Below are 16,936 nucleotides of genomic sequence, written 5' to 3' on the forward strand. Positions count from 1 at the left end.
CCAGGCACCGGAGTTCATCCATTTTATTGCGTAAAGAGTTCACGTTGGCCAGAAATATTCCTGGGAGTGGGGTGCGGGAGCCGCGTCTTCGCAGTCTAGCGAGAGCCCCTGCTCTCTTCCCCCGCTTCGTCTAACCCACCTCACAGCCTGGGTGAAGACTGTGGTTCCTCTGACCAGGATATCCAGCACGTCCGTAGATCGGGTGAGAAAAGTAGGAAAAATGTCCAAGGGGGTGGAATCCCTAAGACATAAAAGTTCTTCTCTTGTATAAGAGATGCCACAGAACACGTATCCAGACATAAAAACACACAAAACAACACTCCACAACACCACAGCAGCCATGGGCGGCGCCATCTTGGATCAGACCAGAGTTACGATCCAAAAAAAAGAACAAAATGACAGAAAATAAAATTGCATTCCTGGCAATACGATGCAGAAATAGAGGTAATTTATCAGAATGGTGAAAGTGACGAAACGGGACAGAGTTTTCTGTCCCGTTTTCGGGAAAAGAACAAATGACAGAAAATAAAATTGCATTCCTGGCAATACGATGCAGAAATAGAGGTAATTTATCAGAATGGTGAAAGTGACGAAACGGGACAGAGTTTTCTCACAGCCTTGGGTCTGATTTGTTTTCCTCTCTCTGTCTACTTACAGATAAGAATGAGTGTCAGCAGTTTGGAGTGTGTTCCCACGTCTGCAACAACACAAAGGGCTCGTACAAGTGCAGCTGTCTCAAATACTTCACCAGGATCAACGACACCTGCAAGGCAGATAGTGAGGACCCAGAACTACTGTCTGATTCTTGACATATTTGATATTTGATATATATATTTTTTTATAATTGTTTTATTATCATTTGCGGACCCCCTTGAAAACGAGATGGTTCATCTCAAGGGGTTATTCCTAATAAAGACATTTCCGACATCAAACATTAAAAAAAAAAGATTATTCGTTGAATAAAAAAAATTATCGATAACATAATTGCTAAAAAAATTATAGATAGTTTCAGCCCTTATTCTGTCTAAATTCCTATTGCTTCATTTTTTTACAGTCTTTATATCTCTAACAAAGCAGTCACTCCACAACCATCACCGTTTCTCTTGTCTCCCAGGCCTGAACAGCAGCCGACAGGTTCTCTACATCGCCGACGACAACGAGATCCGCAGCCTGGACCCGGGGATGCCCAACTGGCGCTACGAGCAGACCTTCCAGGGCGACGCCAACGTGCGCATCGACGCCATGGATCTGCACATCAAGACCAACCGCATCTTCTGGACTAACTGGCACACGGGGCGCATCTCCTCCTATGAGCTGCCGGGATCATCGGCGTCCTCTTCCTCCTCCTCGTCCTCCTCTTCCTCTGGCACCTCATCCAACTCTCACCGCGACCGGCGGCAGACTGAAGGGAGAGTCAACAACCTGCAGGTGAGGCTCAACAGGACGTAAAGGACAACGCTGTTATGTTCTCTGCGCATGTCGCACACCGAAATTAACCAATCTACAAGTGTACAATGTGCTGCCACTCTTTATAAGCTTAGATCTGCTGTTTTGTGACACCAAGTATAAATCAGGCGTAATCCTATGTGGATGTGGCCTTTAACTCTTTGACTGCCACAAAAAAACACATTGTTTGCCACGCCACTGCCAGCGATTTTCTAGTGTTTTACTAACCTTTGAAAAATCATGGAATATTTTTCTGTGATCGGTCTCGTAGAATAGGAAAAAATATATATCCGGTCGCGGTAATCTGTTGCATAGTTGTGGCCAGTTGAATGTGGCTTGTTTTTGCCAACGTTCAACGTTTGACAAATCTCAGATTGGGACTTGGCTTTAACAAACCTTTCAGTCATGAGTTGTTGTTTTTTTTGTTGCTTTAATGCCTGACTCACATAGCATGCCTTCCCTCTTTGTTTTCCAGATACCAGAGCTGAAGATGCCTCGCGGCATCGCGGTGGACTGGGTAGCCAATAACCTGTACTGGACGGACTCTGGCCGAGACGTCATCGAAGTGGCTCAGATGTCGGGGCAGAACCGCAAGACCCTCATCTCTGGCATGATCGACGAGCCGTATGCCATCGTAGTGGACCCTCAGAGAGGGTAAATAAGAATAATGAGTGACTTAAATGTGCTATGATAATTCTGCATTCTAATGCCATCTTACCAGTGTTAATTTCATCGACTAAAACTATGACGAAAAATGTTCTTCGACTACCGTTTTTCACTGACGAAAACTAAATAAAAACTAAGCTATGATGACTAAAACTAAGACTAAATATATTGACAATTTTGTCAATAAATAAAAACGAGACTACAGTGTTTGGGAGGGACTAGTGGAGAAGAGATCCAGTAGAACTAAAAGACGAGTCATTTTGTGTTTGGTTGCTCTAGGGCTAGGCTGTTGCTCTCTGAAAATAGCAGCTCTACAAGCTCACAACGCGTCGTTGTGAGCTTGTAGATCGGCTATTTTCAGCATGCAACCAAGTGTAAAATCAGCCATTACGACGCCATCAAGGACTGCCAAAATAAAATTGTATCGAATCAAATCAACTGTAGATTTAGTCGAAACATTTTTTTTTTCAGGTGACTAAAATATGACTAAAACTAAATTTTAATCAAAAGACTATGACTAAACTAAATCATAAATAGCTGTCAAAATTAACACTGCATCTTACTAAGGAGTGCGTGTGCACATATACAGTACTGTCTTAATCAAGGGTAGAGCAGCAGTACAGCCACTGTGCAGCAAGCAGATTAAAAAAAAACTTGTATGATGAATACATCTGTTTTCTGACAGTTGGCTAATGGAGGTTTCTCTTTGTGTGTGTGTGTGTGTGTGTGTGTGTGTGTGTGTGTGTGTGTGTGTGTGTGTGTGTGTGTGTGTGTGTGTGTGTGTGTGTGTGTGTGTGTGTGTGTGTGTGTGTGTGTGTGTGTTTACATTCAGAACCATGTACTGGGCGGACTGGGGGAACCACCCTAAGATAGAGACTGCTGCCATGGACGGCACACTGAGGCAGACCCTGGTCCATGAAAACATCCAGTGGCCCACAGGTCAGTTAGTGATGGATGCGAGCAACATCCATTTGCCCGATCTAATATTTACCCTTTTTATTAAAAATCTCATTTTGGCCTGTTGATGGAAACAAATAAAGAACAACATACATACACATGTGTATTGCTGAGTTTCCGCAATTTTTTTGCACATTAGTGATATTGATAATTGAACCGTTTTACTAGTGTATGCTATGCAGTTTGGTACAATAGTGAGCTAGTGGATTGGGGTCCCATTGGGGTCCGTGGCCTAATGCAGTGGTTCTCTGACTTTTTCATGTCAAGGACCCCCAAAATGATATGTATTTGGCTGCGGACCCCCATCTCAAAATATTTTGTTCCAGGGACCCCCAGAAGCAAAGATTTGAGTTACAAATGTTTGCTTTAAAAAAAAAGAAATCAAAGATTTGCACACATTTTCAAGATTTTTCAAAAATTGCATCAAGCTCATAGCGCGCGGCACTCGGTGCCGCGCTATGAGCTTGTATATCTGCCATTTTTGAATAGCCAAAGTATAAAATATGGATAAAGGGGTTCAAATTATTGTGACGCTTTATTCACATATTTTACCGGGGACCCCTCTGGTTCCCCCCTCTGAGAACCAATGGCCTAATGCACTAATGAACTGTGGGTTCTTCAAATGAAACGGGTTCTAACAGGTTGACACTTTGCCTCCACAGGTCTGGCGGTGGACTACTTCAACGAGCGTCTGTACTGGGCAGACGCTAAGCTGTCAGTCATTGGCTCCGTGCGTCTGGACGGGTCTGACCCTGTCATCGCAGTGACCGGCCTCAAGAACAGTTGAGTTCTCTGTCTCCACACTCCCATGTTTATCGGATCTGTAACAGTGGTCTAAAGTAACTAATACATTTACTGTAGTAAAGTACTAATGTATTAGTAATGTTTTGGTATTTTTTTTACTTTACTGGAGTATTTCCAATTTTCAGTGCTTTTACTTCTACTCCACTACATCTCAGAGGCAAACTTTGTACTTTTTACTCCATTGCAATTATTTGACAATTTGAGTTACTTTGCGGATTGTGATTATTGTTACAAAACGCGATTGCATTAACCACTTCAGCCCTATTTAAACGTAGGCTATTTATAGATCTATAGATCTGCTATTTTCAAAAGATTTTTACACATTTTATACATTTGAAAACTTGTGAAATGGGACATTCTGCATAATGAGTATAAGTATTATTTTGATGCCATTACTTTTATACTTTTACTCAAGTCAATTTTTAATACAAAAGTATTTCTACACTGCGGTATTGATACTTTTTACTTAAGTAAAAAATATGAATACTACTTCCACCACGGATCGGATCTGTATCAGAAAGAAAGTCAATTACATGTGAGATGTATAAACCTTTTGAATTTTAGAGTTGGATTAGGGATGATCATTTTTCATGAACTCTTCCTCTTTTGTTTTTTTTCTTCTTGTTGTTGCTCCTCCAGACCTGCTGCATCCCTTCAGCATAGATATCTTTGAGGACTACATCTACGGGGTGACGTACGTCAACAACGTTGTCTTCCGCGTCAACAAGTTTGGCAAGGGCTCCATGGAGAACCTGACCACAGGCATCAACCACGCCACAGACATAGTGCTCTACCATCGTTACAAGCAGCCAGAGAGTGAGTGTTGGACAGTGGTGTAAAGTAACTAAGTACATTTATTCAAGTACTGTACTTAAGTACAATTTTGAGGTATTTTTACTTTACTGGACCATTTTCCCGATCCTCACAAGAAAATAGTTTTTGTATGGTTTAGGGCTTTGAATTAAAGGGGTACTTCACTTTCGGGCCGGGGACACATTTAAAAAAAATATTAAAAATAAATGAAAAAAGTTATGGAAAATTCATGGCCCCCTCACACATTAGTAGGACACTGCGTGTCGTGAGGGGGCCATGAATTTTCCATAACTTTTTTCATTTATTTTTAATATTTTTTTTAAATGTGTCCCCCGGCGGAAAGTGAAGTATCCCTTTAAGAGTAAAACATGATTCATACATAGTTGCGTGTCAGTGTCATGCACCGAATTTTTTTTCGGCTTTTGGGCTTACCGTTAGAAATCCCTCATTAGCTCATAGCCACGCTATGAGCTTGTATATCTGCTATTTTTGAATAGCCAAAGTATAAAATATGGTTAAAGTGGTTAAAATGATTGTGACGCTATATTAACTAATTATGCTGGGGAACCCCTGGTACCCCCCCCAGGACCCCACTTTGAGAACCAGTGCTCCATCTCATGTGTCGTTCTCTCTCTCTCTCTCTACCAGTGACCAACCCATGTGACAGGAAGAAGTGTGAGTGGCTGTGTCTGCTCAGTCCCAGTGGACCCGTCTGTACCTGTCCCAACAACCATGTGGCCGACAATGGCACCTGTGTGGAGAGACCTGTCCCCACGCAGTCCCCATTCTGTAAGTGCACACGCACACAGTACCCGTTCTCTAAGCCAGTGGTTCTTAACCTGTGGGTCGGGACCCGCGGGGTCCCCATATGATTTTTTTTGGGAGGAGGGGTCCCCAGATGGCAGTTAAGTGACAATTTAAGGACTTTTAGAAAATGTAATGGCTCATCGGGGGGGGGGGGGGTTCTAATATAATTATTATGGGGGGCACGGCCTGAAAAGGTTGAGAACCACTGCTCCAAGCACATGTGTGTGTGTGTGTGTGTGCGCGCGCGCGCGCACACACACACACACACACACATGTGTGCAAATACTGCACACGTGTGTACCTTATCTATGGTATCTTAGGGCAAATGCCCCGTGGACTTTACAGTCCTCTGTCCTCTTATAACCCTATATACACACACTGATAGAACATGTGAACATGTCAGTCTGCCACAGTAAACTAATTTTACAGGCATTTAAACATTTCTTTTTTGTCCTTTGTGAGTGTGCAAACACTTTGTTATCATACCTTTTGAAGATTTTTTCCACAACAAAGGGAAACCCAGAACCTTCCAGAGCCTGTGAAGTTTTGTTTTCATTATTACAGTGGTTTCGCGGTCCACATAATGGAAGAATTGATGGAAGAATTGCTCACATCTTTTACTTAAGTAAAAGTATCAATACCCTATACCCTACTTAAGTAAAAGTACAAAAGCTTTGGCATCAAACTGTACTTAAAGTACCAAAAGTAGAAAGTAGTCATTATGCAGAATGTCCCATTTCACAAGTTTTCAAGTTTTCAAAGCTCACAAGTGACGCGTTGTGAGCTTGGATCAATGGAACTAACGTGATATACATTAAGTTCATATTCATCCGTATCACGATGAAAAAAGGCCAGTAGTTTAGTGTTGAGTGATGATGATATGGACCTCATTGTGTACTCTCTCTCTCTCTCTCTCTCTCTCTCTCCAGTGCCCCCTTCAGGGACCTGCACCATCCAGTGTCTGAACGGCGGCAGCTGCTTCCTGAACGCCCGGCAGCAGGCCAAGTGTCGCTGCCAGCCCAGCTACAGTGGAGAGAGCTGTGAGACCAACAACTGTAGAGACTACTGCAAGAACGGAGGCACCTGCACCGCCTCCCATACAGGTGACTCACAGCACAGCCTACTGACATTACTGACCATTAGAGTTCTCAACAGGCCTGAAAATTAAGGTCCGGCCCGAACTTGGCCCGGCCCGAACAATTACCATAGTTTTAGGCCCCAAAAAAACGAAAAAGGTTTCACAATGTTTAATGTCCTCAAAGTCACGCATCCAGCAAGCTTTGAGCTGAGCAGATTGGACCTTCCGTTCCAGAGATAATGACCAAAACATCTTGAAAACGGCTGAAAACTTTTGCCGTTTTTCTATGTTTTCGTTTTGGCCATTTTCACAATAATCTATTAGTGCAACAGTTAATCAAACTAATTGACGTAGTCCAAACTTTAAAAAAAAATAAAAATAGCTGATATAAGCGAAAGAGAAAATAATCAATGGTCGCATCCCTATGCATTTATGACTGCAGTGCTTTGTCTGGTGTGCGATGGGTAGTTTCCATCGAGCCTCTGAAAATGTCACATCTAAAGCAGAATCTACATACTGTATCAGCACTTGAGTGCTTACCGTGAGCTATGTGCAAACCCCAGTCATTTAATATCATTCTAATTGTACATATATAAGTTCATTATACACTTAGGTGCTCTGGTGGCGCAGTGGGTAAAGTGCCTGTCACCACGGGTGGGTTCGAATCCACTGTGGTGCCATACGGCTTTGTTAATTATACTCACAGATAAAAGTGTGATCGTGTTCATTTTTAGCTGACATTATCCATGAAATGCTTCTTAAACCTGGGGTGTTCCATCTGTCTTCTAGGCACTCCAACCTGTCGTTGCCTGCAGGGCTTCACGGGACCCAACTGTAACCTCCAGACCTGTCAGGACTACTGTACCAACGGCGGCAACTGTTCGGTAAACGTGGGCAACCAGCCAACATGCAGCTGCCCACCAGAGTACCAGGGAGACCAGTGCCAGTATAGTAAGTGGTTCCCAGACTATTCTTCCCCCCGTTTCCCAAAATGTGGAACAAACTCCCCATTACAGTTAGAGCTGCAGACTCACTCCCAATTTGGTTAGTTTTTTCTTTATCGCAATGTTAAAAATGTAGTATAGATGGCATGTTATTTAGACAGATGCTATGCAGATTATTATTTTGTATATTGTTTATACTGATGCTAGGTTCTTGGTTTACCTGGGATCCTAGTTCACTGAAGGCACTACACTGTCCCCCTTGCATTTGATTATGTATGTGTTTACCTTGCTTATTGCAAGTCGCTCTGGATCTGCTAAATGCCTAACTTGTAAATTGTTCCAAAAGTGTCAGGTGTCACAAAGATACAGCCTCTAGTTGGCCACTTAATCCATTAAGACTGGGAACGCATCTGTGTCATTTTAAGATTTCTTTGGCTATTAAAAAATAGTAGATATACAAGCTCACTCACCGAGTGCCGCGCTATGAGCTTGTAGATCTGCTATATTCTTTTAATCGTGAAGATGCAAATCTTTCAATATATATTTTTTAAAGCGACCATTTGTAAAATATTTTGTTCCAGGGGCCTCCAGAAGCAAAGATTTTAGTTACATATGTTCGCTTTAAAAAAGATATACCGTATTCAAAGATTTGCAAAAATTTTCAAGATAAAAAAAAAAATAGCAGATCTACAAGCTCGTAGCGTGAACTTGTACATCTGCTATTTTTGAATAGCCAAAGTATAAAATAATGGTTAAAGTGGTTAAAATCTAAAATGACAGATGCTTTTCTTTGAGGTTAATTTCAGTACTGCTAACACAACCTACAGGACTAATCTCATCTCTAAAATCTCCTTCCCTCCTCCCCCCCCCCCAGGTAAATGTGAAGGGTTCTGTCTGAACGGTGGGGGCTGCCTCCAGACCTCCAACGGTACCAAACTGTGTCAGTGTCCAAACCAGTACCACGGTCTGCAGTGTGAGCTGGACAAATGTCAGTACTGTGGAAGCGGCAAGTGTTTGACCTCACCGCTGAAGGTCTCATGCAGGTAAAAAGACAAACAAATGATGACCAATAATGAACCCTGACTGTGCAATCCCATCAGACACATAATGAATCTGTTTGGAGTGCCAACATCCATGTTTACCATATCCAGAATTTAGGGAGTGTCAGCGGTTAAGTTGTTCATCATAACGTCTCTGTTGGGTTTCACCGACAGAGACGTGATGTCCAAAACTGTTACTTTTCAGGATGCAAATTCAAAAATACTTTCTACTTTTGGTACTTTAAGTACATTTTGATACCAATACTTTTGTACTTTTACTCAACATTTTTAATTCCGGACTTTTACTTGTAACAGTATTTCTACATTGCAGTATTGATACCTTTACTCAAGTAAAAAAGAAATAGTACTTTTTCCACCACTGATGATAAAACTAAGTGTTTATTTTGACGTTTGTGTGTGTGTCTATAGCTGTCCCAATGGTCAGACCCAGCCCAGCTGCTTCACCTGTCAGGACTTCTGCACCAATGGACAGTGTTCTGTTGACACCCGAACACTGCTGCCTCAGTGCAAGTAAGATACCAACTCACACATGCACACACACACACACACACACACACACACACACACACACACACACACACACACACACACACACACACACACACACACACACACACACACACGGATTAAAGCAGTGGTTCTCAAACTTTTTCATGTCAAGGTCCCCAGCTAAATTAGTTCATATATAGTGTATGGTGTCCCCGGACCCCACTTTGAGAACCAATGGATTAAAGTTCTCAGTCACTACGACTGAGTTCAGTCATTTTGATTCCATAGAAGCCAGCATGTCTTCTATGGGAATGTTGCATGCATGTTGAGCAGGGGAAATAGCTGATCTACAATCTCTCAAAATAGCTGATCTACAAGCTCTCAATGTGTCGCATTGAGAGCTAGCAGATAGGCTATTTTCGGCTATTAATTTCAGATTAGAGCATTTGAAGTGGTCAAAACTAGCAATGTTGTTCAGAAGTATTCTGAACAACATTGCAGTATTGATACTTTTACTTAAAGGGATAGTTCACCCCAAAATTACTTTGTTTCTATCGATTAGTCACCCCATGGAGACTTGAATTCATGGATATTTTTTAGTTTTTGTCACATTCCTAAGCCAATAATTTCATGACCGGCAGCGGTTCCGGTAGGAGACACAAAGAGTCTCCTTTGTATCTCCTACCGGAACCGCTGCCTACCGGTCCGCTGGACATCAAATTATTGGCTTAGTAATGCGATAAAAACAAAAAAATATACATGAATTCAAGTCTCCATGGGGTGACTAATTGATAGAAGAAAAAAAAAATTGGGGGGTGAACTATCGATTTAAGTAAAACATGTACTTCTTCCACCACTGTCTAAACGTGCGTTTCTCCTCAGGTGTCCTGTGGGATGGACGGGGTATCGATGTGCCGTCACCGCCGCTGCCGGCGTCTCCCCTGACACCGCAGGAAGTAAGTGACCTGCTCCTCTGACCCGTAAACCATTGCTCCTAACCCACTGTGTACAATGGACTTTAATGGTTGATGTATTTGCAGGCAGTGCCTCTGTAGTCATCCCAGTGCTCTTGCTGTTGTTATTGGCGCTGCTGGTGGTCGGCGCCATCTTGTGGTACAAGAGGAGAATGCGTGGGTAAGTAGTCCTTTTGGAAGTCTCCGGCTGCTCATTCAAACTCTTCTCTTTAATTAATTTTTCCTTCATCTGTTCTTCCCACCTAACTATCTAGCCTCTCTCTTTTTCCTCTTCTCTTTCATCTCCTGTGGATAACCATCTCTTCTCCCGTCTCCCAGGTCTTTAAGGCCGGGCAAATCTCGTTCTCAACACATGCGGTAACTTCACAGGGTTACATAATTCACCCGTTTCCCCTATTATGACCCTTAACCCCCCGTCCCCCCCTGTCCCCCCAATGTCCAATTAGATTGGCCATGCTGCCTGCCAGTCCAGCTCTCCATTCTGTTGGTCAGTGTAGAATCTGTCTTTGTCCTTGCCTGCCATCTCCTGTTTGTCTCCACCCAACAATGCAGGGATCTATTGAACTGAAATAGATTTGCTGGCGATGCAAGATCAAAATCCTCTCCATTCTAGTCCCTGTGTGTCTGTCTATGAATTATAGATCGACACAGTTAAATCCTCGGTGTTCATTAACATTTACAAATGCAAAAATGAACAGTGAGGAGTCTACTGCGTACCCGATGCTTACATCATGTGCTTGCATAGAAGGAGAGAACAATATAAATGTGTATCTGTGACTATTATTGTTTATGTGCTTGCAAAAACAGTCAAACAATCCTCCAGCATTCTCCTAATAGACATGCTGCAGTATTCTTGCTGGGAGTGATCAAATGACCTTTAGAGGAAAGCTCATTTGACAACCTTGATATATTACGTGTCGTGTTGCCTACTGTATGTATGGTGTACGTATCGTTGAAGCTGTGGGTTTGTATCGAATTTCGGTCCCCTGCACATCGCTTCATCCCAGGTTTCTCTCGGCAAGCAGTTTGTGCTCTTGTGTGTTTGGCGTGTGTCCTTCTTTAAGCAGTGAGACTTTCTGAAATCTATAACCTATTAACGTGTTCACACAGTGCAAAGGGCTTCCAGCACCATAGAATGACCAACGGAGCCATGAATGTGGAGATTGGGAACCCGGCGTATAAGATTTATGAAGGCGAGCCAGACGATGACGCCGGCGAGCTCCTGGATTCAGACTTTGCGTTGGACCCAGACAAGGTAACTCACGCATACAGAACAGACGGCCTCTGGTTAACTACTTTGAACCTGGCATCTCCTATCTTGAGCATAATCATTATAGATGAAAATGTTCAAGTTTTTCATAATTGTTCAGAATTTTGTTCAACCCATTCAATCCGGGAACACATCTGTGTCATTTTAAGATTTCTTTGGCTATTCAAAAATAGTAGATATACAAGCTCATAGCACGGCACCGAGTGCCGCGCTGTTAGCTTGTAGATCTGCTATTTCTGAAAAATCTTGAAAATGTGTGCAAATCTTTGAATATATATATATTTTTAGAGCGAACATTTGTAACTCAAATCCTTGCTTCATGGGGGTCCCTGGAACAAAACATTTTGAGATGGAGGTCCGCAGCCAAATACATATCTAAAAATGATTTCTAAGTCCTAACTATATCAGTGGTGCTCCGTTACAGAGCTGGTAGATCTTTTGCTATTTTTTTATTTGAATCCTGAAAAGTAACAGTTTCCGACATATGAGGTTTCCACCCGACAGCAACGATATCTATCAAATAAAGAAAAAATAACCATCAAACACTGCAGTGCACAGAAAACGCTATTTTCCGACTTGTTCCATCCTTTGACTCACCGTATAATTTTCCCATTGCCACGCAGCCCACCAACTTCACCAACCCAGTGTATGCCACACTATACATGGGCGCCCACAACAGCCGCAACTCCCTGGCCAGCACGGATGAAAAGAAGGAACTGCTCTCCCAGGGAGATGATGACATGAGTGACCCGCTGGCATAGAGCCCGGCATGGACTGAACTCTGCCAACCTTGCCCTGCCCAGCCCAGCCCAGCTCAGCGCTGGACCAACAACAAACTCATCTTATGCCTTTTACCAATCGAAAAGAAAAGCAACAAAACGAGAAAAAAAAAGCAAGAACACTGTATAAAATGTAAAAAATGAAGGACTACTTTTTTATGTGATTGCAGTATTATATTTTGTTCTTTGAGAAAAAAAAACAAATCCTCTGGCAAGAAAAAGGAACCATTTTATAGACATTTATTCAGTTCTTCATCTTTAATTTCTGTTCACCACCTCCTACTCACGACCTTCCCCTCCCCCCCTCTCACCCATATAGCCACTACCTCTTTAAGTTAGAGAGATACAAGACGGCAGTGGAACAATTTTTATTTTTTATTTTTGTATGAATATGGGGGTGGGGAGAGGAAAAAAAAAGAACATTGTTCCATACCAGAAAACATTTCCAAGTGTTTTGTTGTTTGTTTTGAAAGATGTTTGGAGAAGAAAGAGAAGGCAGCGAGAGTGGATGCTTCCTAGATGCTGGTTCGGCCAATGTGTGTGTATGTGCGTGCTTGCTGCTGGGGAGGTCTCTAGGAGAGAGGACCAAGGCTGGGAGGCCTGTGAGGAGAACTTGTTAAACTGCACACGTGCACACAAGGGACTCAGCATTGCAGATAATGTCCTTTCTGTCGTCTCAAAAAGAACTACGTTTAAAAAGTGATTGTCTTTTTTTTTTCCTCCTTGCACAGACTAAAGTTATATATATATTTGCATATATATAAACCTATTAACAAAGTGTCTTGAAAATATACCCAGGAAAAACACATCAGTAACAAATAGCAGTCTGTACTTCTTTTTTTTTTAATCTTTTTTTTTTGTCCGTGTAAATTTGACATGTTTTTGTGTCAACAATGAATGAGTCGGTGGCAGTATGTGTGTGTGAGTCGGACGGACGTGGAGGATGATTGTAAAAAAAAATACAAAATAAAAGCCCACATTCCAGGATGAAGAGACTGGGATGGAAATCCGTGGCCTTGGTTTGCTGCAGGACACTCTGGATGGAGAAACGACACAACGTAAACCTCTGTGAATTTCCTGGTCGTCACTGAAACCATCTTCTTACCAACAGTGGTTCTCAAACGTTTTTTTGATTTCAAGGACGGCCCATAACTCTGAGATGGAAATGGAACCAAATGGAAGCCGTAAGTAAGGGTCCCTCTGGTTCCATTTGTACGTTCTCAGAGTTAGAAGGTACCCTGAGGGGTCCCTGGACCCCACTTTGAGAACCACTGACTTTACTTCAAAACGATTAGCTAAGAACGATCCCATTTAGCTTTTGTCTCATCTTTTGATTGTAAATGTATTTTCAGGAAAACAAAAAAAAGGCAAGGGAACCCATTCCATGGTACGTATTAATGTGGGGGTTAAATGAAACTTTTTCTTTTATTGGATGTAATTTCATGCTCATGTGGGTTAATGCTCATTTTTAAGTGCATTCCTAGGAGGAGGGGACTGATTGGCCTCCTGATAAAAGCATTCCTTTGTTAATTCCTTTGCCTTGCTGCTAACGCTAGCCGTCATGTCTATCTGTCCAGCCTGGTCCAGTTTGCAAAGTGTTAAATCTCGGTCTTAAGCACTGCTCACCATGCTGCTTTTTTTCCTCTTTTTTTTTTTTTTACACTGCGGGTATCAGCCATATTGTTTGTCATATCAAACTGCATGTGACTCACCATGCCACCCACCCCTAGGACGCAGCCTGCTGTCACCCCTCACTTGTCAACAGTATTCTTCATGTTTTTATTTTCATTGTTTTTTTGTTTTTTTGTTTGTTTTTTAATTCCTGCTCTGTTGCATCTTCCATTTGTTCCATTTAAAATATAGAACAATCTTTTTTTTTTTTTGAGAGAGAGATATTCCCTGGCAGTCAAAAACACGACGGAAAAAAACCCACATTAATTATTGTGGATCGGTTTGTTTTGTTCTGATTTTATTTCTTTTTGATATAAGAAAAATTAAATTGATTTTTATAGTAGAAATGCATGGTGGCTCTGACCTTCATTTGGTGAGAAAGATGAGTGACAGAATGACGCATAGTTTTTGATGGAGTACGTCGGTAACAACAAGTAACGCATAATTCATAAATAAAACCTGAACATGTAGAAATCGTTTGAATGTCCTACCTTTTGCTTTACCAACAATTTATGCCCGGTAACTGCTTTCATTCATTCATTTCATTCACTTCTGTGCTCAAATGACAGCCTTTGGTATTTTTTTCAATCACAATTTTGTATTTTTATTAAATGGGGAAGTGTCATCTTTCAGATAAACAATATAATGGGTCAACATTTTATTTAAACACAAAAAAGGGAATTTTCTTCAATCCATTGATTCATGAGAAATGTCCACTTTAAGAGTAGTGTGTCATACAATAGGAAGGCAAATTAAGTAGTGTAATTGTGGTCGGTCCCTTTACTGGAAATGGCATGTTGTAACACACCAACTATAAGCCTCACCCCTGATTTAAGGGCCATCCGCTCAAAGAACTGTAACTATACCGTTATAGTTGTGATGAGGACTCTCCCATCCACTTGAGTTAGAGCGATTTTTAAAACTATCTTTAAAGTTATAGTGCCTTGGCCGAAAATAGCCAATCTACAAGCTCTCAACGCATTGCATCGCAACGCTTTGTGAGCTCGTAGATCAGCCAACCAAGTATAAATCAGGCATCGGAGTGCACAATCACTGTGCTTACTCGATGGCTATTATGAAGGAATGAATCATCTCATATGCAAAAAAGCAAAGACAGTTTAAAACATGATTAGAACTCAACAACACAATGAAAAATCTCCTTCATCCACCACCAACAAAAACATTTAAACATCCTCTGACCCCTGAAACAGCAGTCTGTATGGAATCATCTTCATATCATTTGTCACTTCCTAAGCGTCACCATGCCTTATTTGTACAGTGTGGTGCGGTCGTGCCGCGTTGCTCGTCAAAGATATTTCATTTTGAATGTATTTTTAGCCAATTGAGTTCTTATGCCAATTCCAGAAATACCCACATAGTTGTGTAGTCTTGTCACTGCTCGACCCCTATTGATTGGTCTACTACAGCCTCGCCCAAACACACTTCAGTTGAGAATATTATATTGTTTGGCAAGCGATACAGTCGCACCACAAAGTATAAATGATCCATAAGTGTGACAGAAAGTGTTGTCAAGGTATATAACATTCATACACACCAAGGTTTTTTTTCCAGTAACTCCTGGAACGAGGTGAAAAGACCCTCTGACTCTCCTGTCAGTGGCTTGGAATGGGCTTCAGTACATTAGCTTTGACGAGGGGTAACAGAGAGAGGTAAATTGAAAATCATAACATCCAATTGAAATCTGAATCCCACTAGCCCTTTAGCTACTGTATGCCTTTAAAGCTGTGAACGGAATTTTGAAACTGCATATTTCTTTATTCTTTTTTTTCCTTTTTTTTTTTTTTTTTACTGTATTTTAAGGTTAATGTTATAGTACAATGAAATAAAAAATACAATCTCTGACAAAAGAAGACATACATGATATACATACATTATGGCTGAGTCACAAGAAATAATACTGTCTACACAAAAGGCACTTCCTTAGCAAAATATAAGTAAGTTTGATTTGGCTTGTCGGTCCAGAGGAACAAGAAAATCAAAAAGGCAATTTCTTTCCAGATATACAAGATTGAAAACAGCTCCCCCGCAAAAAAGAAGTAGTTGTCAGTGTTTAGTCTCTGCTCAATGTGTTTGGAAGACTTGGCTTAATCTTGAGTTCGGGAAAAAAAAGTTCCTGAAATGTCTCATCATAATAGTGAGTCCTCTTGTTTTCTTTGGAGGGAGGTTTTTGTGAGTGCAAACCACAGTCTCTTCGAAGCAGAAATCCCAGCAGCAGAGTTAGACTGGGAGGCAGCCGAGGAAAATGCTAAGTTCTGCTTGGGATTGCATAGTCTTGAGAAAATTGATGGTCTCTAGTGCTTTGAGATCCGCATGTTGGCAGGCACTTTGTGAGTACAAGCACTGTCCTTCCTTGGTTCCGGGCCAAAGTCCACACCTCACCTCACCTGCATGTAGTCATTGTTTGACTGGTCTCTGTCCTCCAATGCTAATGACACACCATAAACACGGTCTGTGTGCTCGTGCGTGTTTTTTATAACCCAGTTTGTGTTTGCAGTGAGGGAGTAGAGTAGCACGTAGTGCTGGAAAGGATCTCCATAAATAAATAAATACCCGGATGAAACAAGGGCCATTGTCTGTATTGTTTAGTTTCTCTTTCTCCTGTGTCTCCCCTTTCAGTCTTTGCCATCTGCAGCCTGCCTCAGGATTGAGTGGGGGCCGTCAGGACACGGGGGGAGAGGGTTATAACGGGGAAAAGGGGGAATAAGTGATGGATAAAGTGGTTTAGGGTCTCTTCCAACCACACCGGAGTAGCGCATCAGCTCGCAGGAAAGGCTGGTTTCGGAGATCTGTGAGTGGGCAGTGGAGAGAGGGGTGAGAGACAAGGGGAACACACATGTTAGAAATTATGCTTCGGGTTTCGGACCGAAGCAGGTCTTTTACGTACCTTTCAGCTCTGTTGCAATGCTAGAAAATAGGCAATAATTTGTTCATATCACAGTATTCTTTGTTAACTGTGTATTGGAAATGTCAAAACGTGTCAAATAAGGACATATATATGTAGTATAATACATCAGTGAATGATGTGCTCCCATAGCCTTACATTACCAAAACGGGACAGTTGAGAAATAAAAATGAAATAAGGAAATGCAAGGCTTTAGGAGTTTCGTTACTACATTCATATTACACAGATAATGTAGAGATAAAAAATAACAGTGC

At 41.7% G+C, this 16,936-nt stretch overlaps 2 protein-coding genes across 5 annotated transcripts in view; one reads left to right on the forward strand and one right to left on the reverse strand.

Moving 5' to 3' along the window:
- lrp1ab (low density lipoprotein receptor-related protein 1Ab) overlaps positions 1–14,942 on the forward strand; it is a 165,553-nt gene extending 150,611 nt beyond the window's left edge. Inside the window, exons 75-89 of the mRNA XM_080445809.1 lie at positions 658–777; positions 1,115–1,428; positions 1,922–2,100; positions 2,945–3,051; positions 3,732–3,851; positions 4,513–4,689; positions 5,335–5,475; positions 6,423–6,596; positions 7,361–7,522; positions 8,390–8,558; positions 8,985–9,086; positions 9,948–10,021; positions 10,106–10,199; positions 11,150–11,294; positions 11,933–14,942. Of these exons, the coding sequence (XP_080301935.1) occupies positions 658–777; positions 1,115–1,428; positions 1,922–2,100; positions 2,945–3,051; positions 3,732–3,851; positions 4,513–4,689; positions 5,335–5,475; positions 6,423–6,596; positions 7,361–7,522; positions 8,390–8,558; positions 8,985–9,086; positions 9,948–10,021; positions 10,106–10,199; positions 11,150–11,294; positions 11,933–12,070 (2,216 nt within the window). The 3' untranslated portion in view covers positions 12,071–14,942. The remainder of the gene's footprint in view (positions 1–657; positions 778–1,114; positions 1,429–1,921; positions 2,101–2,944; positions 3,052–3,731; positions 3,852–4,512; positions 4,690–5,334; positions 5,476–6,422; positions 6,597–7,360; positions 7,523–8,389; positions 8,559–8,984; positions 9,087–9,947; positions 10,022–10,105; positions 10,200–11,149; positions 11,295–11,932) is intronic.
- fmnl3 (formin-like 3) overlaps positions 12,091–16,936 on the reverse strand; it is a 63,962-nt gene continuing 59,116 nt past the window's right edge. For all 4 annotated transcript variants that reach the window (XM_080445815.1, XM_080445812.1, XM_080445813.1 and 1 more), the window contains one exon: positions 12,091–16,566. In XM_080445815.1, the coding sequence (XP_080301941.1) occupies positions 16,502–16,566 (65 nt within the window). In that variant the 3' untranslated portion in view covers positions 12,091–16,501. The remainder of the gene's footprint in view (positions 16,567–16,936) is intronic.

This window comes from Gymnoscopelus braueri (genome assembly GCF_963280865.1).
Source record: "Gymnoscopelus braueri genome assembly, chromosome: 12".
NCBI lineage: Eukaryota > Metazoa > Chordata > Actinopteri > Myctophiformes > Myctophidae > Gymnoscopelus > Gymnoscopelus braueri.